Source organism: Fundulus heteroclitus, chromosome 22 (assembly GCF_011125445.2).
Source record: "Fundulus heteroclitus isolate FHET01 chromosome 22, MU-UCD_Fhet_4.1, whole genome shotgun sequence".
In the NCBI taxonomy this organism is placed as follows: Eukaryota; Metazoa; Chordata; class Actinopteri; order Cyprinodontiformes; family Fundulidae; genus Fundulus; species Fundulus heteroclitus.
In genome coordinates, this window is record NC_046382.1 from 30,432,948 (window position 1) to 30,455,862 (window position 22,915).

The 22,915-nt window shown below is 38.2% G+C and overlaps 1 protein-coding gene across 3 annotated transcripts in view; it reads left to right on the forward strand.

The window, feature by feature from the left end:
* Positions 1-22,915, forward strand: part of grid1a (glutamate receptor, ionotropic, delta 1a) — a 347,515-nt gene that overhangs the window by 194,270 nt on the left and 130,330 nt on the right. For all 3 annotated transcript variants that reach the window (XM_036126094.1, XM_036126093.1, XM_036126092.1), the window contains exon 3: positions 7,509-7,793. In XM_036126094.1, the coding sequence (XP_035981987.1) occupies positions 7,509-7,793 (285 nt within the window). The remainder of the gene's footprint in view (positions 1-7,508; positions 7,794-22,915) is intronic.

Sequence of the window (22,915 nt, forward strand, 5' to 3'; positions counted from 1 at the left end):
CTATATCAGCTCTGATATGTGATTAGCAAGGTCAAATACTGAAAATACTGGATTCCAACTTGGTAAAAAACACAATCCGCAAGAGTCACATCTTGACGAAAAAAAAATCAGTATCAGCCAGGAAAAACCTTATCTTTGCATTTATTACTGAATTCTTAAGATCTCCGACAAGATAAGATCTCTGTGGACAATTTTTGTCTTTCAGGTCAGCTACCAACACTTCTATCAAATAATACAAGCTTACTCTATAGTAAGCAAACATCATATAAATAAAAGTATTAAATTAAATGTTAGAGGAGCTTAGCCAGAATATTTAGGATTGGAATGTTAATAAAAAGAATATCATGTCCAGCTCAGTGAAGCTTATTGTGAATGGGCAGCATCTAAGTAAACAGCAGCTCCTGGGAACACACTGTTTTTTGGCGCGAACATGTTATTGTTGACAACTGATGCATTAAGACATTGCATCAGAGTTATAGCATCCCTTGCATTTGTACTACTGTCAATCACATAACTCCCTACTGAGAAAAGATTTCATGCTGCATTCTGAAAACCTGCCATATACCCTTTTACTGACTTCTGCATTTACATGGGATTGTCTTTTTGTCTCTTTCACATAAACGGGAGCATACTTTCCTGCTCAGGAGAACAACATGTTATTTCTCGTTTTCTTATGAGTAATAATGTTAAAAAAGAAAAAGAAAACTTTTTTTCCCAGATTCCCATGTATAAATCCCTTGTTCCATCTTTTTATATTCTATTCTGGTTTTATTTCACTGCTATAACTACTTTCCTCTCTCCCTCATTGTTCTCTACTTACCTGTTTCTCTTCAGTGTGTTATTTAGTTTCCCTGTACTTTCTAGCGTAATGATTCAGTGATTTTATTTAGTCTTGCATTTTCAGTCAGCAGATTAAATTATCTTTGTCACATTTAACAGTCTGCCGTCTCTGCCATTCATTCTTCCTCACAACCACAACAGAGCCCTAGCTCTCCTTCATTCCCACTACCCACTATTAAAGAATCAAATCTCCTCCCATCTCACCACCAAAACAAAGCAGTGCATATCTGTAAAGTTGGAGGTGGAAGCATACATGTTTTTTCAAGTAAAGAACTAACTAAAAAATGTGATGTGCATTTCTAATACAGCCCCCATTAAATTTTCCACACTGAAATAAGTTACCAAATATAACAAATTCATAGATATGCTTATCTCAGTGATTTAATCTCTCTGTGAATCCAGCTGTTTAGTGAAGGCCTTAGAGATTTGGTAGAGAATATTAGTGAACAAACAACATCCTCCTGTCATCTTCTACACCACAGTTAATCAGTCTACTTTGTGTTTGTCCATCATTGTGTGATTTGGCTCATCCACAGGTCCAAACTGCAACAAGCAATTAGGTCTATAGAGACGATTATCCTGGCTGACCTTCCCTGGCAAAGGTCTAGGGCCAGCAAAAGAGTAGCTAACATCTTTACAGACACCCACACGTCCTGGATGAAAACTGTAAAAACTTTTATATAGTTACGTTTCTTTTAAAAATGTTCATTGTGAAGGATGAATCGTGGCGGGTGAGGCAGACAAGCAGAACCAGACTTGAACAGATAAGTTATGCCAGATGGTGCAGGCAGGCAGGGATGAGCAGGGGACCGGAAGATGCAGGTAGTGACGGAACAGGCGATGTGGACCGGGGAACCACCAGAACGGGCGGAGCAAGCAGCTGGAACTCACAGGGAAACATGCAGACCTCTGCAGCACGCAGACACAGGCAACGTTTAACTGAAGAGTCCAGCTGGCTGAGCACACAGGATCTGGTCGAGGCAAGGCACATCACACCGGACAAGACGAGAAGAAAAGTTCTGGCAGGGATGAGTTGGCTGAGGCAGACAAATGTAGACAGGTGACCAGAGTTCACTAATTAGTGCAGCAGGTGGATCTGATTAACAGCAAGGAGTTGGCTGGAAGGATATTGAGCTGATTGGATAGTGGCTGAGAGGTGAAGGCTGATCCAAAAAAAGTCCAAAATAAATAAACAAAAACCTAAATCATGACAGCACTGGTTGTTCCACAGTCAATTTTTATATGTATGTAACTGAACACCTTGACAAGGGCGGTCTCGGTTCTGTGGTGAGCATAGAAACCTGGCTGGACAACGTCAACACGGCTGCTCATTGTTAAGAAGGTACTTAATTGTTGAAACACAGCTTTTTCAATAGTCTTACTTAAAATGGGGAACTTTGAGATGGGCCTGTAGTTCTGCAGTTGTAATTTGTCTAAATTATGCTTTTTAGGAGTGATTTGATAATTGCTGTTTTTAGGGACTGGGGGCAAACACCCGGGGCCCGTTCTTCATACGTTGCTTAAAACATCCGAGATCAAATGACACATCCAAGATGATTTCATCCGGCTAATCATAATAATTGGGTTCTTTGAACACACCTGATGTTTATGATTAGTATGGCTGGATTGAGTTATCTGAGACAACTGCGCGTTCATGCGTTTGTTTAAAAGGGGAAATGTGTCGATAGTAGAAACAATGATCAGCAACGCTGCTGTTGGCTGTTCAGCATGGCCAAAGAACACCCACAGTTTTTATCCCAAGCAGAACACGAGCTTTTAATGGAAGGTTATGCCGAATTTGAGTCATTAATTAAAATACCTCAAAATCTGTTAAAGCCAGGAGAGAGGGCTGGAAAAAAGCAGCAGACAAATTAATGTGTAAATACTGTCCTTGGTAGATGTTTCTATCACTTTCTACAGTATAAATTTTTGCATTTTAATAATTTCATTTTTACTTTGTTCTTTTATATCAGAGCCTCCCGGGAGCCACTACAAAATGGGGACAAGTAAAAGTGAAATACAAGAATATTCTATAAAATGGTAGCCTTTAATTATTATACTTTATTTTAAAAAGGCACTTGTTATGTCAAGAGATCCAAATTTCAGTGTCATTCATTAGACACTGGAAGTAAAGGACGCGTGCAAACTGGGAATTTTAACAAAAAAATTCTTTATCTATAAAAAAATAAGTTTTTCCTTTTCCAAGTCATACACAGTTTACATGGTAAAACTGTATTGCTCCGTGGCTAGATAATCCATCCATAGTTTTTTCTAATACAATATACGGCTCGACAGGAAGCAATCCATTCAAAGTAAAACTAGACTTCACAATAAAATGGCCTGAACAAATCTTCCTATTGAATATGATAAAAATAAAAAGCAAACCATCATACAAATAACTTAAATATTTTAGATTTATGGCTCTAACACCACTTTTTCCTCTTTAAAAGCCACTGTTAAATGATGTGTTTGTCTGTTTATAACAGCCACCAAGAGAAATCTCTCTACAATTACACTGTGGCGCTGCGCTAAAGGATCCTGTCTATTGCGCAATACGCGATTAATTCGAAAAGCTCTGAAATTATTCTTGCACCTTCCGCAACAGGTTGCTGTCGTAAAAATGGACATGGCTACGACAGACTTCCCTATCTCCTCCGCTTATACAGCTGCGATCTAATCCTGTTTACATGAAATAAGCCTGCTCTTGAGCAGGTTGAAGCTGGCACAGATGTTGCTATGACAGCAAGTCCACGATGAGTTTCGAAGAACCGAACAATTCAAGATCATGCCAAATCGTCAACAATCAAATCCAGCTAACTGAGTTACCGACGTATGAAGAACGGGCCCCCGAAAGAAGTGACGTGTTTATTATCTGAGTCAAACCAAAAGTTATGACAGGCAAAACTTTCTTGAAGAAAACTGTGGGTAGAATACCGTGACAGCAGCAGGAGGAACATAGCTGGTGTACGATGTCTTCTAAGCTTTTGTAGTTTATTTGCCTGAATTGGGAACTTGATGTAACATATAAAATATTCTGGATCTACTATATATATATATATATATATATATATATATATATATATATATATATATATATATATATATATATATCCCACAGTGCAACCAAAAACATGACTGTTAGGTTAATTGGTCTCTCTAAATTGTCCTTAGGGGTGAGTGTGTGAGTGAATGGTTGTTTGTCCTGTCTGTCTCTGTGTTGCCCTGCGACAGACTGGCGATCTGTCCAGGAAATGCTGGAGATAGGCATCAGCACCCCTCGGATGGATAGTAACATATATGTTAATTTAATTTTAAACAATAGATATATTCTTGTAGAAGACAGTATATACATATAGGAGAATGCGTTTTGCTCAGAAGATGTCAACTTTTAACTTTATAGTCCAGAAAAAACATCTTTGGTAGAAAAGTAACACTACACACAACTGAAAAGACCACCCCATGGTGAAATGGCAGTATTTTGCTGTGGGAATGCTTTTGCTCAGTAGAGAACAGAGAAGCTGATCAGAGTCGATGGGAAGATGGACAGAGCTAAATACAAAAGACTTGATAGGGAGTCTGGTGGCATGGAAATATGTGCATGCCATACATTTCAGATTTTTGTTGTTGTTTATTTAGAAAGTGCAATTTTTTTCTCACACGTTGCACTACTTTGTGTTGGTCTATCACATAATATCCTTCTGAAACCCATTGAAGTTTGTATTTATAAATTGACAAAGTTTTTAAAGGTTCAAGCAGTACCAATACTTGTAAGGGAATTATGGCAATATTTTTTTTTATTTGGCTTTCATTTGCAAGTAGTGGACAATCCCTTCAGAGGAGTAATATGCTATTCATTTTAGAGAAGAAACTCATAGTTTGACTCCCATAACTTTTCCTTTTGCAGTAAGTTTGCCTGTTAGTGTGTGCTGAAAAAAAATACATTTGTATTTCCTTATAGTTTACACACTCTTGAAAAAGGTTATGCAAACACAGCGTAAAATGTCTTGTGTATTGAAAGAAAACTAAATATACTGCTTTGCTAAACTTACAAAAGCTATTGTAACACAAAGTATAAACATTGATCTTTAAAAAAATATAGCAAAAAAAGAACAAAGTAAACAGTTGTAGTTTTGAGAGTTGTTTAGCTTCTGATAAAACAGGCCTGTTATTCTGTTAAATCTATGTTGGTTTCAAATTTTCATCTTAGAAAGGTATCTGGCATTTTGCACTGTGCTTGTTGACACACATAAAAGAGATTTACAAATCAAAATGTTACAATCCCAGGAACCTACTGGACAATACAAACATGCATCTGCAATTTTAATCCCTTCCTGTTTACTCATTTTTACCATCAACGTACATGAAAGCCGGGGACAGTGAAGATCATGGAGATAGCATTTAGATTAGACTTGTGTGAGGCTTCTGCTGGTCATCCCAGCTCTTTCATCCCACTAACATATTCTGGATCTTTGTTTGAGTCCTCCCACACATCTTGTTCCATTCTGTTTTGCCTGAACTTTTGCAGCTCTTATTCATCTATTGTCTTCAAGAGGTTCTTCCCTGGTTGTCTGAAGACAAGGATTAGATTATGCCCCCCCCCCCCAAACCCCTTTATCTGCAGATATTAGGATGCAACTACAGTTTAAACTCCATGCATTCTCTGTGATTTGCCTCCCACATGCTGAGGCTTCAATGTAATCCTCAATTTCTCAGTGGGATCCACTAATAACCAGCTTTAGCGTACTCATTTAACAATGTTATCTAATCCTGAGAACAAGTTTATTTTCCTTGTAATTTTTTTTATGTTTTTCTTGCCCCACCACTGAACATTGACTGATATGAGTGTCATGCTATGGTAACCCCTTGTGGTTTTATAGCAAAACTCACACAAACCAAAATTGAATAACATTTCCTGACTGCTTTTGTTTAAGAAACAGATTAGAAATTATTCCTTCTGTTGGTAAACCTGTATGACATATTGATTTTTAAAGTTATAATAATTAGTGCTAATACTAAATGTATGCATAGATTTCAAGTACATATGTGTCTTGTATGAGTTTTTCATTTTAATAGAGTAGCAAGTATAACAAGCTGATCTTAATGTATTAGCCAGGCTATCTGCCCATTCAGACTACCATTACAAAATCCTCTCTAAATGTCCGTCAGCCTTTATACCTGCACAACCAATAGATTGAAAGCTAGTTCACCCAATCAGCTCTCTGTAAAGACAGAGAAGACATGCGATTCCTGATCCTGAAAAAAAAAAAAAAAACAGTAAAAAGCCCTGGCTTAAAATACGACACTTGTGGTTTTCCACATAACTGATGTATTTTTTTTCTCATTATGTGTGTCAACAAACTGGCATAATGTGAGTAAAAGGGCTTGCCACATTTATATTCCACGGAAAGAATTGTAGTGGAAGCACTTTTCTGCTCTTTAGTGGTCCGAGTGGGATCTACATCCAGTTGCAATTTTATATTATTAAGCTGAAATTGAACTACTGTGTTGATTGACCAGAATGGATTTTTTTTTTTTTTAGAAAATGATGTTGCAATTCATTGCCAAAGGCTTGTTTAGCAACACCCGCGAGACTGGAAATGTCTTTCATGACTGGCATGACCATTTATACACAATGCTGTATCATCTCTAAATTATCTTTGTACATGATATATTTAAATTTAGCTTCTGCTTGACAGCACAAATGATGATTTTTTTAACAAGGCAGTAAGGGGTCAACAGACCTACTCGTGCCTTGCAGGCTGTGGTTTTAAAACAGTGTTACTTTAATAAAGGGAAACTCTTCCAGTAACCAGGGCCATTGTTAACTCCCCTTGTTTCCACTGCTTTTTAAAGGGTAACAACCAATTACCAAGGTAGATGTTTAGCTATGAAAAGGCCCTGTTAGGGAGGTTGTATTTTTTTCCATAACCAATGAAATGTTATATTAAGTTTTGTGGAGAGAGAAAGAGCTAAGCGTTATATGTTCTGTTAACATTAAGTGTAAAGGATTTTCAACTTCTTGTCTGTTTACACTATGGTGTAAATGTTTCATTTTGTGAAGTAAAATTAAAAACAGCCGGGCTCCACATAGATTGTCAACAACTTTTAAGTAGCGAAGCAAGGCCCTGCTGTGTGTGGTTTATGCTCCATTGAGACAGGTGTCTCATGTTTTAACTCTTTGATACCCATGGATGTTACCGAGTTCCTCTGACTTTGAAGTGGGTGTAATTCAGTTTCACAGAGTAAACACTGAAGTAATTTAGAACCAGAAGAACAGGGCTGGCTACAGCTATTACTTATCTCCTCTCCCGTCACCTTTAGTGACAGAACAACAAAATAAAATGTATTTCACAGTTGTAAATATCAAAGGCATTTGTGTTGAATCTTTGCAATGTACTTGCTGTGAGACAATCTTTAGCTATAGTTTTACTGCTAAAAAAACCACAGCTTTTGTGTTTACTGATGCATCTGGCATCACATTAAAGGACTTTAAACCACAATAATAATATGAAATACTTTTGGTTTTGAGACCATAACTCTTTAAAACCATAGCATACCATGATGCCAGCAACTGACCCATGCCGAATTGTGACTTTCTTTGAGCTTTTCCTCCCTTTTGTTTATTCAATCTGTGCTCCTAACACTCTTATCTCGTTTCTTCTGTCTAGCGTGTGAATTAATGAACCAGGGGATCCTTGCTCTGGTTACGTCTACGGGTTGTGCAGCTGCGAGTGCCTTGCAGTCTCTAACAGATGCAATGCACATCCCCCACCTCTTCATCCAAAGAAACGGAGATGGTGGACCCCGCACCGCCTGCCAGCTCAACCCCAGCCCAGATGGAGAGAGCTACACACTGGCTGCCCGTCCACCTGTTCGTATCAACGACGTCCTGCTTACCCTTGTCTCAGAGTTTCACTGGCAAAAGTTTATCATCTTTTACGAGAGTGACTATGGTAAGTAAAGTCGACTTATGCAATCAAATGCTGAATGTTTCTTGTAAACATGAATTTTGTATACCCTCAGCCACTCGCTTTAACTGAAAATGTTCCAAAACCGTCGTGTTTGCCAGCAGAGAATGGGCCTCTGCTGAAATCTCAAAGTAGGCCAATATCTGCAGATTACACAGAATAAGAAACTATAGGAAATAAAAAATATAGATATCATCCACAGAGGCTCGCACCCATGTTTTCACCATTTTAAGATAAATCACTTAAAAAGGGTGAGGAAAAAACATGATCTCGTTGCTGTATTTGGCATGCATAAGGCCTTTATAAAGAGTCCATTTAAACCCCAATTAGCTAATTTGTGGCACTCTTATTTTGTGAGTGTTTCTCCCTCCAGAACCGGGTCTATTCTTAGATTTCCTCCACTGGTGGTGTTATTTATACCATGACATCTCTGTGGAACAGACCTTTCTTGAACTACACTGGAGAGGCTCAAAATGCTGTGGGTATACTAATTATTAGAAATGGAGCAAAAGTATGAACACTAAATATTGTTTTTGCCTTTGGTCACATTAGTATTTTGATTACTAGCTAAACTTTGTCCTACTTGAAAGAGTGTAATCTAGGAGAAATGTAAATTTAATTCATTGCACTTGAATGATCAAAGTTTTGTTTGGACAGAAAGACAGTTCAGGATGTAAATCAATACCAGCTGTTCACTTTATTTCATATACGTAGTGCTAGTACCGGGTTGAACCCCCTTTTGGCAATATAATTGCCTATGGAAGACTCCAGGAGTGGGGAAAAAAAGAACAAGTTAGACAAATTACTACTGCAGAAGTACAGGCCTATCTCAAAGCTCCCCTTTTTAAGTAAGACTAACAATCAAGTTCAAGTAATCTGTTTAAGATGATAAAAGCTTTATGATATGATGCATCAATATGCTGGAAGATGCCACATTAATCTGACCCATAAAGAGCAGCTGACCATCTATGATAGGAAGGCTGAGATGTTTAAACGATGCTTAGTTCAAACTACAGGGCCTGAAATCTATAAAGAAAATTTCCCTCACACCATTAGACCACCACCACCAACCGTAACCATTAACATTAGGCAGGATGGATCCTTTCACTACCACCTGATTGTTGCTGCTCAATTTGAAACTCATCAGACCAGGCAATGTTTTTTTTCCATTGTTGGCGCTGTTGTTCAATTTTGGCAAGCCTGTATGAACTGTAGACTCAGTTTTGTGTTGTTAGCTGCCAGGTGTGGCACCCAGAGTGGCCGTTGCCAATCTGCTTCAAGATTTGATGTATTGTGCAGTTAGAGACTGTCTTTTGCATTCCTTAGCTTAAACGAGTGTTTATTAGAGCTTTTTATCATCTCAAACCTGTCTACATCTTCTCTTTTTACATCAGCAAGACATTTTTGTGTACACAATTGTGGTTTACTGGAAATGTTCTTTTCTTTCCTGCTGTGTAGACCTGAGAGGGGGCTGTGGAGAATCTCAGTTGATCAGCAGATTCTAAAATATTCAGGCAAAGCCTTCCTGAGCCAACAATTGCATCACCTTCAGTGTCACATAAATCCTCTTTCTTACCCATCCTAAAACTTCGGTTTGAACTTTAACAATCCTTCTCCTGCACGTGTTGCATTGCTGCGTTGTGATTGGCTGCATTGCACCTTATAAAGGGTCTGGTGAGTGTCAATGCAATGTACACAGTTACACGCCCTTTTGTCTTTTCATTGTTTCTGACAGTTTGGAGAAGTGCGTTCTCACCATCATGATGGGTAGATAATAAAAAAGGGAAATGCACCATTGAGGAGCACCTGCGGCTCTGTAGGATGATCTGTCTTGTCAACTACTTTTTTTTTCCTTGACTATCTTAAGTGCTGGCTCTTCATACATCTGTCATGCAGGTTGGATCACCATGTGCATGACAATCTGTTTTGCTAAAGCTTTTCTTTATAACTGTTTTGCTGTCAAGCCTTTGACAAGCTGTCTTGTAACCTCCTTTTTTAATAGCTGTAGGCTGGCATCATTTTATAACACCATTGTTTTCTGTTGGTCTGTTTGGCTAATTACCTGCCCGTCTGTCCCACCAGTTAGATGTCTGTTTTACCATCTGCAGATCAATAGCTCTGTCTGCATACTTTCTGAAACAGTTTCCTTGTTGCTACACATTCCTTTTCTTTAACTCTTTTGTCTGGTTCTCTGATAACAAATAAAAGCAGAATAGAACATCTTACACTCAGTTGTTTGTAATTAGAGTCAATACTAATACTGAATATTGAAATAATACTGAATATCTGCAATATCTTAAAACTGTTCCATGTTGTGACATCATATCAATAAACTTGCCTTGCATTTCCTTGCCTTCAAGAAAACCTGACGAGGATTAGCTGAATAATGAATGCATGCGTTAGCAATGTTTTTATTTTTGTAAATGAAAATGAGATGAGGATGACTAAAAGGAGACGACAGTGGAAATGCTAATGGCCGGGGAAAACGGACCCTTTGTAGTGTGATGTCAGAAGCGTCTGCTTCACTCTCAGTCTCCTTCTGGTTGGCAAAAAGGCCCCACTGTTACATGGTGACACTTAAAATATGAGTAGTAAATAAAAACGGTCAAATTGCTAACATATAGATAAAGTGTATTGTTAAGTGTCTTTTACAGATAAAACCATTAATAAAGCATATGGAACCATTAAAATGAAGCCCCAATAAAAAAAGACAACACACAATGAAAAGGCTTTTAGTTGAATGTTTATTTTCATTGCATATATTTTAAACAAGAAAGTTTGTATCTGCATTTTAAAAGACAGAGTTGTACCTTTAACTACCCACTAAGGTTTATAAGAAAGTCATCCCTTTTTTCCCCTGGAGAAATAAAAAAAAACCAACTTAGCTGTTAGAGAGCTATTTGATGTAGAGACAACTTGTAAAATGATTATTGTTGGTTCCTTAAGCTGAAGCCTATTTTTAATGGTTTTTTTTTACTTTATTTCCATGATTCTGTGTAGTAAGGTCTACACTACAACATCAGTAGAATCAATAACTTCCTCATTCACCACTCTGATACTTGTAGTCACCTTGTTTCTACCAATCTCAGTTGCTGAAGGAACCAGACATCCTATTTGCTATGGAGCTGGTATCCATATAAAATGTGTGTTTAAAATTAAGTAAATGGGATGAGAAAACATATCCTAGGCTTATTTTTAAAGGGAAAACAACAATAAATAAAAAAACATTCTGGGGTTTTCAGGGGAATAATATGATCTGTTGTGCTCTAATAAAGCCGTGTGAATCTCAAGAATGGATACCAAAGGATCTGCTCATGGGCGGTCAGCTTTGTTTCTTTGCTCACAAACAGTCAGATCAGAAAGCAGTTTATCTTTCTATGTAATTCATATTCTCCAATCAGAGCACAACATCAAGCAAATAGCCTTCCCCCTTACCACACATTCTCTCCTCCCCCCCCCCCCCCCCCCCCCCCAGCTGATGCATCAGCCGGCTCATTTTATGGTGTGAGTTGGGCTAGCATGTCTGACTGCTTCACTCGAGCAGAGGATGGCTACTGAAAAGGGGAGCTTTTATGTCTGAGGCTGCTCAAAAACGATTCAGAGAGAATCAGAGTGGCTGAAGTTTATTGATGGGGAGGTACCACACAATTATAACCCCAAGTCAAACCATGGTGAAGGTAGTTTTGTGTTGGATATTGGATATTGGTGCTTCACGGCTTCGGCGGAGACTACTTCCTGTTCGAAGCGATACAGGGATGCTGTTCTGGGGCTGCCACTCTCTGTCTGCTCGTTGGCCCCCAAAGCTGCGGAGCCTAAATATCCAATATTTTCAACTTAATACCAACTCCACCGCAGTCCAATACAAGACTGTGATTTATTCATTCGTTTACTGAAGTAAATTCAAGTCCGAGTTTTTGAATAAACTGATTTTGAAAGACACATCTGTAACACCACTGATGGTGGTGGCCACAATGCTGTCATCAGCCGTAAATGTATTATGTCTAAATGCTGTCTCATCTGATGAATATATGAGCACTGTCTGAAATGATCTGCTGCTGAAAGCAGAGCACCACGGTGCTCTTCTCTCCACCCCACGCCGCGGTGCAGAAAGCAGCATGATTTTGTTTTGAGTGAAGTAGAATTCAGGCTGGAATAAAATAGAAACAGACTGATCGTCATAAGACAAGTTTAGGACTACGTTCGCAAATGTTATATAACATCAGACAGAGATACAAGTGACACCTAAAGACGAGAAATTACAATAAAATTCTGCTAAGCAGAATAACATAACACTTCTAATTACAATCTTCGCCACTTAAAGGCAGCTCTCCATGTTACTTAGTACTACTCAGTTACTCAGCTCAATCTGCTTCAGCATTGTATTCTGACCTAACAGCATTCTAGATGTTAGGCTTTGCAGAGTTAATTTAGTTTTTTCACATAACCATGGCCTGCACAAGAAAAAAAAAAAAACTGCCCAAACCTCATTAAAACATGTGTAAGTGTGATGAGTCCTCAGTTTAAATCTGTCTTGCAGCTTTTGATGTGGGTGGAAAAGTTTCAAACTAACTAAAGAAACGTAATGAATCATGTGTAGCTTTCCCATGTCACTGAAGTAAGGAAGTATATAAAATATAGCTCGAATGTATTGATAATGAATCAATAATAACAGAATGGACAGTTAAAGGAATTAAAATCTTACTAAATTCAATCTATTTGAGTTTAAATTGGTTTTATGTATCGGGATCATCTGGTTCTATTTAATGCATGAATCATAACTGGAGAATATGTTTTTAATGATTTAATGCTGCATCAGTGACATTTTTTGTATAAATAGCATCCTGGGTGAGACTCCTTTTGGAGCCACCCAACCGACCAAAATGCAGATAATCATCAACATTATTGGGTTGGACAAAATTTGGTGTTCTCACTCATAAAGCATGTTAAAAAGTCTCCCCATTCTCAGAAGCAAGCAGGTGGCACCAACATTGACTGAGCAGGGATAAAACAATAGAAAAGTTATTAAAGGCACATCTGACAGACAAGAAATGTTTTTATCTGGTGATTGCCCCCTCCGTTCTAGTGCCACTCTAGACAACTCATCAAAAACTCAAACTTTGCTATATAGACCTTTAAAAAAAAAGGAGAAGTTAGCAGAACTCTAAATTTCATAGGGGACAAATTATGCTTTTAAATACTTTATTTTCAAAGTTAAATCATTTGGTAGTGTTCTATATAAAATGGAACTGCAATGCTTTGGTCTCTTGCCCCCACAGACCGTCTTTTACCCCTGTTCTGAGGTGTGTCTTACTACACCGTTCAGTAATAAATACTGTGATGTAAATGTTCAAAAAATGTAATGGGGAAAAATGAACATAACATACTGTATATACTGGGAGTTATGACACTGCTAAATTTTCAGACGTTGCTGACTCCTGCTCCTTTTTTTATCTTATTTTTTTAATTCATAAATAAAAAAGAATTCATTCAACACCTAACTTTGCCCATGTTGTCTCTGAACGAAAATCTTTGATAGAGTTGCTCTAACTGATCAATAATAAAAAAGCAACATATTACTAGCTAATTATGGTAAGTTTTTTCCCTGAAGCCACAGTTTAGATCAGTACTAGCTTCACCTTTCATGTTTTGGTTTCTCTTTATTTCTGTCCATATATATTGCTTGTATAATCTTTATTTATTTACTTTTCTCATTTCTTTTAAACACATTTTTGGCCCTTTTTACACCAGTTCTACCCTATTCCACCTGCTTGGCCCTGCACCACCAGGTTCCACTCTAGTCTACACCTGTTGGTATGAATAAATAAAAAAAATAAGCACAGCTTCCCTCCACCTGTGCAGGGAACACAGTGGTTGTGTTTAGTTATGTCAGACCACAGGCCCATAAATTAAGGTCTTTGTCCCTGAGGGCATTTGCAGACAGTAATCTGCCTTTCTATGTTTCTTTTGGAGCAATGGCTTCTTTCTCTCTGAGTGGTCTCTCAGCTCAAGCTGGTATAGAAGTCACTTCATTCTAGATAATGACACACTCCTACCAACCTCAGCAATGATCTTCACTTTGTCTTTTGCCTTTATTTTGAGGTCGCTAAACACATCTTTTACCAAAACACATTCCTCTCCTATCTCCATCCATCCCGGAGTAGACTGGACATTCCCATGGTATTTATGCCTATATATAATCTTTTTGGACAAAATCTGGAAAATGTACCGATGGATCTGTTGGATTTACAATGTCCATGTTTCTTTACTTGTCTGTTTTCTTTCATTAATACACACAAAAAAAAGAAGTTTGTTTGAAGTGTTGCCTTAAAACACATCAACAGGTTTTCCTCCATTTAACCCAAACGTTTTGAATCAGAAACTCACAAAAACATGATATCTGCACAATCTGGCCTTCTCTCTCTAATTATCTTGGTGTTTAGCAATTACAAATAATTTTGATAATGACAGGAAAATGTGAGGAAAAAAAATCTATTGGAGCAGAAGCAACTGCCAAACACCTTTAGACATGTAACGGAAAACTGTCTTAAATCTGTAAACAATTCCAATAATAAAGAAAGCAAGCTTAATTTGTAATTGCAACTGTACATTCCAACACAATTTGTCGTCTGCATTCAACCCATCCCTTAGGGAGCAGTGGGCAGCTTTTTATTTTTATTTTATTTTTTTACAGCACCCACGACAACTATGGGGATCGAACTGGGTTATTGCAGCTTTCTCAGAGCGCAAGCACACATTTCTAACCGCTAGGCCTCCACTTCCCAAGACTAAAGATTAGTGCTGTGAAAAATAGAGGATTCCTAATGTAGTCATGCTTTTAAGGCATTTACTTTAAATTTTGCAGGCAAAACAGTGATCCATATTAGGAGTATATAGTATAATGTATTCAAGCTGTAAAAAAGGCTTTTCTTGCACTTGTACGCAAACTGTAGCTTGGTGTAATAGAGGACGTCAAGGGAGATAATTCAGTCTGGTATCAGGCATAAAAGGTTTTATCACTGTACATTTTAAACCCATATTTAGATTTTCCTTTGTGAGAAGATGTCGCATAATTACATCCCTGAGGAACAGACACAAACTTCTTCTCATGCTACTTTTGGTCCTTGGGAAACGGGACACTGCTCTATCTTAAATGCAATGAATCCGTTTGTAATTTTGCCCTTTGTAAATTCAGGGAAATAGAAGGGAACAGAATTATATCATAATCCTATCACTGACTAAAAGAATCTCTTAGCTTTTTTCACCTTTATTCAGTTTTCACTGTTCTCTATTCAACAGCATTTGCTTTGTCTCTTTTACACAGTAGTTCATACTGCTCTTGCTTCATTGAGTCCTACTTCTGTTGACTTTAATCTAGCTTTTAGAACTTGCTGAAGGGTAGTTCATTACTGCTGCTTAACTGTTGTTTTCCCTCAGTAAAAGGCAAACTTGCTAACAGAAAAGGCTTCCTTTGCTGTAAGGACTATGACAACATCTGTGTTTTTTGGGTCTTAAATTTGGTCTGGATTTTTGTTAGGTGATCAGAACAAATAGATGTGCCTTGATCTAAACCATGTGAGCTTAATTAACATTTATAATTCTAGCTTTATGTTTAGGGTCAATATCCTGTTGGACAGTTTAACTCTTCTATTTTTATCAGCCTTTAACAGTTTTCTGTCAGTGCCACTCTGTAATTGGCTCAGTCCATCTTCCCATAAACTCTGACCAGCTTTCCTGCCCCTGCTGTGGAAACTGACCCCACATCATGACAGTTCCACCTCCATGTTTCACAATGGGTTCAGCATGCTCAGTTGAGAGCCTTAACCAGGGTAATATAATCTTAGGAGAGCCCCGACCCGCAGCGTTTGCTAACTGGTAGAGAGTAATTGAATTTTTGTTGTTAATGGACATTCCATCTCCTGCTTTTGTCCCTCTCTCTTCTTCCTTATGAGCCTTTTTCCTTGTTCCCACTGAAAAGGGCAGGAGGTGACACAAATCCAAAATCAGTCATTGATATATCAAATACAGGGTTTCCATCCCAGAAAGCTTGATATGCGTGGTGGTAGGTCCCACTAGGGTGGCCCACCATGTTTTTTATCTTAAAGGGTGAAGGTTAAAGGAAATTTTAAAATATGACTATTTCATTGTGTTTCCGATTCATGATGTGCTTTTAGCTGCTGCTTTGATTAATGCTCTTCATATCTAGTCTCTCAGCTCTGGCTGATGACAATGTCTCAGTATGTTGAAAGTTGTACTAAACTCTTTCTACAATCCGATGATTGTTTGAACAATACTCTGAGATGTTTGAAGCTTTGGAATTTCCTTTGTCTTCCTTTATGATATACTCTAATCATTAATGCCCTCTAAAAAAGCTGTCAGGCCTTGACAGCAGCAGTATAAGTAGTATGAAAAAAAATACACAAAGGTGATCTATCAGAAGACTTTTGAAGGCATTTGGTTGCACCGGATACCTTTTAGGGATATATTTTGGAGGTCTTAAAAGCTTACCTGTAGTCCAAAATTTAAAACAACAACCTTAGGGACTTTTGAGTCTTTAAAAAATACTGATCGTGTAACAAGTGCCGATCAGGTGGCTTCAGGCTACTAGGCTGCCTGACCTGTCCACTGCAGAAGGGTGTGGCCCTGGGAGTGAGGTGGTTAGTAGATCAGTTGTATCCTACTTATCTAGCTGAAAAGGTCTCACAGGAATTCTAATCAGGGTAATACTCGTTAGATTCAGAGGTCTTTAGAACCCCAGCTAGTCTGAGCTTTAAGGAGGATGTGGGTAGTGGGGTTTTAGTTCAAAGCTCGAATCGTCACAAAGTAAATACTAATGTATGTCACTCTTAATATTTTTGTTTGTTAATCATGTATTAATATTTTTTCTTTGCCTTTTAACTTCACAATTATGCACCTCTTTTTAGTCTAACATTCCAAATACAGTCATTGGAGTTTGTGGTTGCTATGGGTCAAAGTGCGGAACAACTGTTAAGACCAAGATTCCTACCATCTACCGTTTTCTAAACATAAATAAAATCTTCAATCAGACACAGTTCAGGAGAAAAAAGTAAATGTTGAATCTTTATTAGATCCAACACAATGTACCTCCCTAACAGCAGCACAATAAGCTTTCAATAAACTAGATTAATGCGTGATGCAACTCTGAACTGAAAGAGCAATCACAAAAGCAACACACAGTTGACTTGCAAGTGTTCCTGCTCTCAATGTGAAAAACTGTTTTTAATTGACCATGTTAATATTTGTATAAACATAATAATCTTTGCCGAAAGCTGTTTAAGTAACATTTGTTTAATTAAGTACTAATGAGCAGTCACTGTCTTACCCACAGCAGACAGAAGCAACTGTGTTGTAGAAAAAAAACAACGGAGGGGCTGTTAGGTTGTCCACAATAATTGCTAATCAAAATCAGTTGGAGATGGAACAATAGCAACTTTTGATCAAACAAATTGTATATTGCAGTTTTTTCCACCTTAGCATTTTATTCTCAGATAGGGTTTGAGATTTTTATAGTATCTGTTGAAAACAACGAATGTTCATACGGCTCTAATAATCTGCAGCCAATGTTTAGGCGCAACACTGATCTGTAGCTACACACTTCAGGCTGAAAAATGGCTTTTATCCAAAGTCAGAAGTGTTAAAATCCAAAGTACTTGGAGTGTTATAAGTTAATTAAGTTTTTTTAGCCTTTCAGCAGTGCCCATTTTTACTTGCACCTTAGCTTGACTTGGCCTTATGACTTGTCTTATTATTTCTGCAAAGAACTCTCACTTCTGTCTGCTGCTAGTAGCATGTTGACTGCCCAAATACTTTTTATGCACATAAGTAATTCAGGGACTGCTGGAGTGATTTTATTTTACATATTAAAATGCTAAACTGCCATCACATTGACAGGCTCCTGTCACAACTTGTGAGAGCCAACAGAATATCTGATTAGTGTCCCCAATCAGGAACATCATAAATTAGACCTTTCAAAATGGATTTTTGTGCTAGATGTGTATATATAAGTTATGTGAATACTCTGATCTCAGTGTTTCAGTCAGTTTGCAGGACATTTATTTCTGCATCCATCCTCAAACAGTTCACAGACAGCTTTGTGCTGCATCTACCATCTTCTGCCGATGGTGGAAAAAGTCTAGTCTGTGTGTTCCCACTTCTTCAATAACTTTAAATCTGTTTTGAGAAATCAGTCCATCTCTAGTGTGTCACATCTATTGGAAGCCAATCATATTGGGATTTGACTCCATCTCTAGATGGTGGAGGAATCCATGTATACCATATTTTATTTTGTCTTACTTTCTCACTGTTCATACGTCTTGAATTAATCCACATACAGTTTTTGAATGCCACAACATTCTTCCTGCAATTTAAATGTCTTAAGATTAAGTTATTGTTTTCTTATCATACTGCCATGTGGGGTTGTTAATCTTTTAAATAATTAGCCTCAGTATTAAACCCATAAGATCAGAAGTAAATTAGAGTGAGTGAGAATTTGCAAATTACAAGTCTGCTGTAGAAGTACGTTCATGTGACCGTATAGGGCAATAGTAATCCTAGTAACATGGGGAAAAAATTGTAAAATAATCTTAATTGCAGCAGAAAACACACCATAGCTACTCTGAGGTGTTGCTGTACTGTCATACAAATTTTACATTATCTCAGATCATTCTCTAAATAGCCTGGTGTTTCTCTACAGTTTTTACACTGTTTGACTTGAACAATTCATCTTTTTTTAACCAGAGAATGCCATATTATTAATAATTATGCAATACATAGCCTCTTGCCTTTCTGATAATATCATTGTCTGTTGCCTTAGAACTAACTTTAGATTAGTTTAGCTTGTTTTTTTTTTTCATTGTGAAACAATATCACCATTGTGGGACAATAAAGGAATATGTTATCTAATCTTATCTAACTTTATACCACAAAGTATTACAATCCAACCTTTTCTTGGAGTGCATTAAGTCATATGTGACGAATGACTGAGAACTGAGAGATGTGCAGTACTGGGCAGAAAAACAGGCAGTCGTTCAAGATAAGGGAGTCTGTTGCAGACTGGGATGGCTGGGGGGGGGGGGGGGGGGGGGGGGGGGGGCGTGTGGCTGGTCAAATGTCAAAGTACAGATTTAGTTTATTCACCCAGCCTAAGTTACCAAGAGTCTGGGAGTTCTGTTTCAGACCTGAGCTAGTTTTCAGGCCTTTCCAAACAGCCCTTGATATTTTTTTTTTCAGCAAGTATATCCTCCATTTTATGTCTGTAGCAGTTTTTTCTGTGTTTAGTACTTTTCTCAGTTCTTTTTACATAGCTCTTAATTCTTTATTTCCTGACCAGAAAGACATTTTTTCTTAAGTAAAGTTTTTGTCACTGTTTATCTAGTGCTTGTTGTTGGAGAAACAGACTTTCATGAAGAGCACAGTAGAGTCCACACAGAAAATGATCTAATCCATGATGCAATCTTTTAGCAGAGTTCATCTCACACGGTGGCGCTGAAGCAATCTCTCTGGGCTTCTTTAGCCTCCTCAGACCATTTCCTCACTGTCTGTGTGTGTTAGAACTGGTTCTCCATGTACAAGGGGTTAATGGACAGGCTGGATGTGAACCAGGTTATGATTTGAGTCCCTCAGGAGAGGGAGGGATGAAGAACTGTTTATATGTAGTAGGTCTAGTTAATTATTGTCACTAGTGTTGCAAGTAACGTACCGATTAAAGATGGGGGAGTGTAACGAAGACCCGGTTCGTTACTGTGAAGTAGAAGCATAGCTCTTACCTGAAACGCTTGAACATGCACATAGCACTTTGGATGGCACACTGCACTTTAAAGTTATTTACTAATTTTCACATCCCCAGGTTCCAGCCTGTAGAAATAAGAATGATGAATGTGATTTTGGTGATATCTTTTAAGTGTCAGTGTGTAGTGTATGTGGTATGTTTTAAAGGGTTTTAGAGTGGTGTAATGTATTTTTTTTTCTAACGTTCTTCTTGTGTCCAGGTGTCTGGCAAAAAGATTCCCTAGAGACCAGACACCTATTTGAAACCTTACGGGCCAGACCAAAAGTGAAGAAGGCAGGAGGGATTTATTCACTGGTTTTAGAATTGCTGGAGAATTATTTATTTTAATCGTGTTTAAAATTTAGAATTTTGTCTACTTAATTAGTGGGTTTATTTCTACATAATCATTGGTAGGTTTTTCTTGGAGGAATTTTACATTAGTTTTAAAGGAACTAATGTTTGTACACCCCTAGTTGTTTTAAGTGTTTTTTTTACCTAGTTGGGTGTGGGCCCTTTAAAAAGCCATCTTGTTCATTCATGAGTGAGCTGGATTGTTGGAGTTTCTAGAATGTCACCTGCTGTTCTGCTGCTACTAGCTAAAACATTAACCTCCATGCACATACTGACTGCACTTGCACTTTTTGGACTTTTTTGAATTGAAAATAAAAGGACATGGAAACCGAGGACATCAAAACTGCTTGACCTCTCAATTTTTGTTCATTGGTACCAACCTTGTTTGTTCCACCGCTCGTGCCAACTTGACCGCACTGATCCACACGGTGGGATAGTGTCGACAGGGAGGGTGGAGAATAGTAGCCTCGTGAGACCATCCTGATCTCACGAGCTTTTAAGGTTTCACTCGCAGATCAGTCTGGCTACTTTCCGTTAAAGAAAATTTGGAGCCGTTCACCAAACGAACGTCCAATCAGCGTTGGCTTTGAGGCGGGTTGAAGTGTGACGCAACGAGAAACGCGACAGTTCAGTCTAAAGAACATGGCGGCTTCAGCCGATGAAACTAGCGTTAGCGTGGCTATCGAGCAAGTATTATCGGAATTACAGAGTTTTTCTTTGCTGAGCTAACGAGCCTTTACCTGCAGCAGCAAGAGTAGCTTGGCTTGTGGTTGTGTTACGTGGTTGTGTTACGTCGTCGCTCGTAACAGAGCGACAAAGCCTGTTGACGAGTACGTCATATGCTTCGTTGATCTGATTGGTTTATTTGGCCTGTCTATCACCAACATAGGCCAATCAGCTAACCAGTATTTCCGCCCCTTCCCAAAATTACTTCAACGGAAGGTTTCCAGATGGATATGCTGAGCAAATCCATCTGGCGGAGTCAGGTAAGGAGAATAGTGATGCATGGATAAAGTCCCCTAGATTAGAAAAAGGGCCTGGGGGTGCAGTCTTTTTCCATTGCTGCCAACGATGTGGATGACGTCAAAGGGTGCTTCCATGTTTGCATGCTGACAGACTTACGGTGTTATCGCAAAAAATTTTTGAATATTTCCACAGGAGCTTATAAAGTATCACATTTACAGCTAGCAGCGCTATATCCTTAATGCAAAGCGTTTGTGCCTCAGATTAGCTCTTTTTGCCAGGTTTCTGTTAGCATGAGCACACTGGTCTCTCTGTAGGCCCTCTGAGGCTAGGTTAGTGCTGTTAATTCCTCCACTAAGTTTGTGAGGGATCTTACATTTCCCATGATTATGGATGGAAAGGTGGGTCTGTAACTTTTCCTCCAGTGATGACGGTTTCTCTCTGCCCATTTCCCGACACCTTTTTTCTCCTTATCTTACTGGGAATTGCTGGCTAATCTACTGCAGCATATCAGGACTATTTGTGGCCAAATGCCTTGTAGGACACCAATAGATCTTACACAACTATGGGGAACTGGTTGTATTGTTATTACCCCCCCCCCCCCCCCAAGACCCTAAATGATAATGTATTGACATTATAATTTAGGTCAAAGAAAGTCTGTGGTTAAGGACAGCCTTACAGAGTTACTAATACGGTTCAAGGCTCTTGCTTCACAGCTCCAGGACCGATTTTGTTTTTTTATTTATTTAAAAAGCTAGCTATTGATTATGTGGTGGTAAGAAAAACAGAGACTAAACCATCCACAAAATTGCATTGTTATTTTATTACACAAAAACACATCAAAGCACAATTGTAGTAAATCTTAAATGAGGCTTCATTTTCTCGAACATTAGAGGGCTTCTTGGCAGGTTGGTCAAGTTACCCTACGCTAGGTAATGACCGCAGCAGCTGCAAAGCATCTGTCTCTGTCCTCCCTGTGGTGACTGTCTATTTCTCAGTAGAGGAGAGAAATAGGCTGGTAATAAGTTTAAGATTGATTAAGCTGCTTTTGGTCCCAAGTAGGAGGTGGTTCCTCATGTAAAACATGCATTTATTATAACAGCTAGGCTCTGAGCATAGACAAACATGAGGGGTATCTCATGCTGAGTTTGTAGCAAGTCCATTAAAGAAAATGTGGAAGTCAGTAAAGTGGAAAGTGTTGCGGGAGGGGACATCAGTGTAAGGAAACACTTTTATGTATTATTGTTTTTTATTTATCATTCTATATTCTATTTAAGTTACCTGACTTTTGGGAAATACATATATTGTTATAAATATTCTGTCCTCTCTATTGAAGGTTTTAGGTCTGTTAAATAGACAAACACAAATAAAGATCAAATTATATATTTTGTTCTGCAGTTACCTCTGAAAAATATATTTAATATTGTGTAAAGGTGCAATATTTTCGCCAGTCATCTCAGAAAGTGGAACTCGTATATTCATATAGAATCATTACATAGAGTGACATATTTCAAGCCTTTGTTTCTTGTAATTCTGATGATTATGGCTTACAGATAATCAAAACCAAACATTCAATGTGTCAGAAAATGAGAATACTGTGAAAAAGTTCATTATTAGAAACTCATGGTGTCAAACCCTAATTATCTAGATAACTAAAAACACCTGCAAAGGTTTCCTGAGCCATTGAATGGTCCCTCACTCTGGGTCAGTAGGCTTCACAATCATGGAGAAGACTGCTGACAGGACAGAAGTCCAGAAGACATCGACACCCTTCACAAGAAGGGTAAGCCACAAAAGGTCATTGCTGAGGAAGCTGGTTGTTCACAGAGTTCTGTATCCAAGCAGAATATCAGAAAATTGATTGGAAAATAGAAGTGTGGTAGGAAACGATGCAACAGGGAGGACCACAGCCTTGAGAGAATTGTCAAGTAAAATCCATTCAAAAATTTAGATTTATAAAACCATGTGCGCACACACATACACCAGCACGCAATTTCCCTTCATAGAT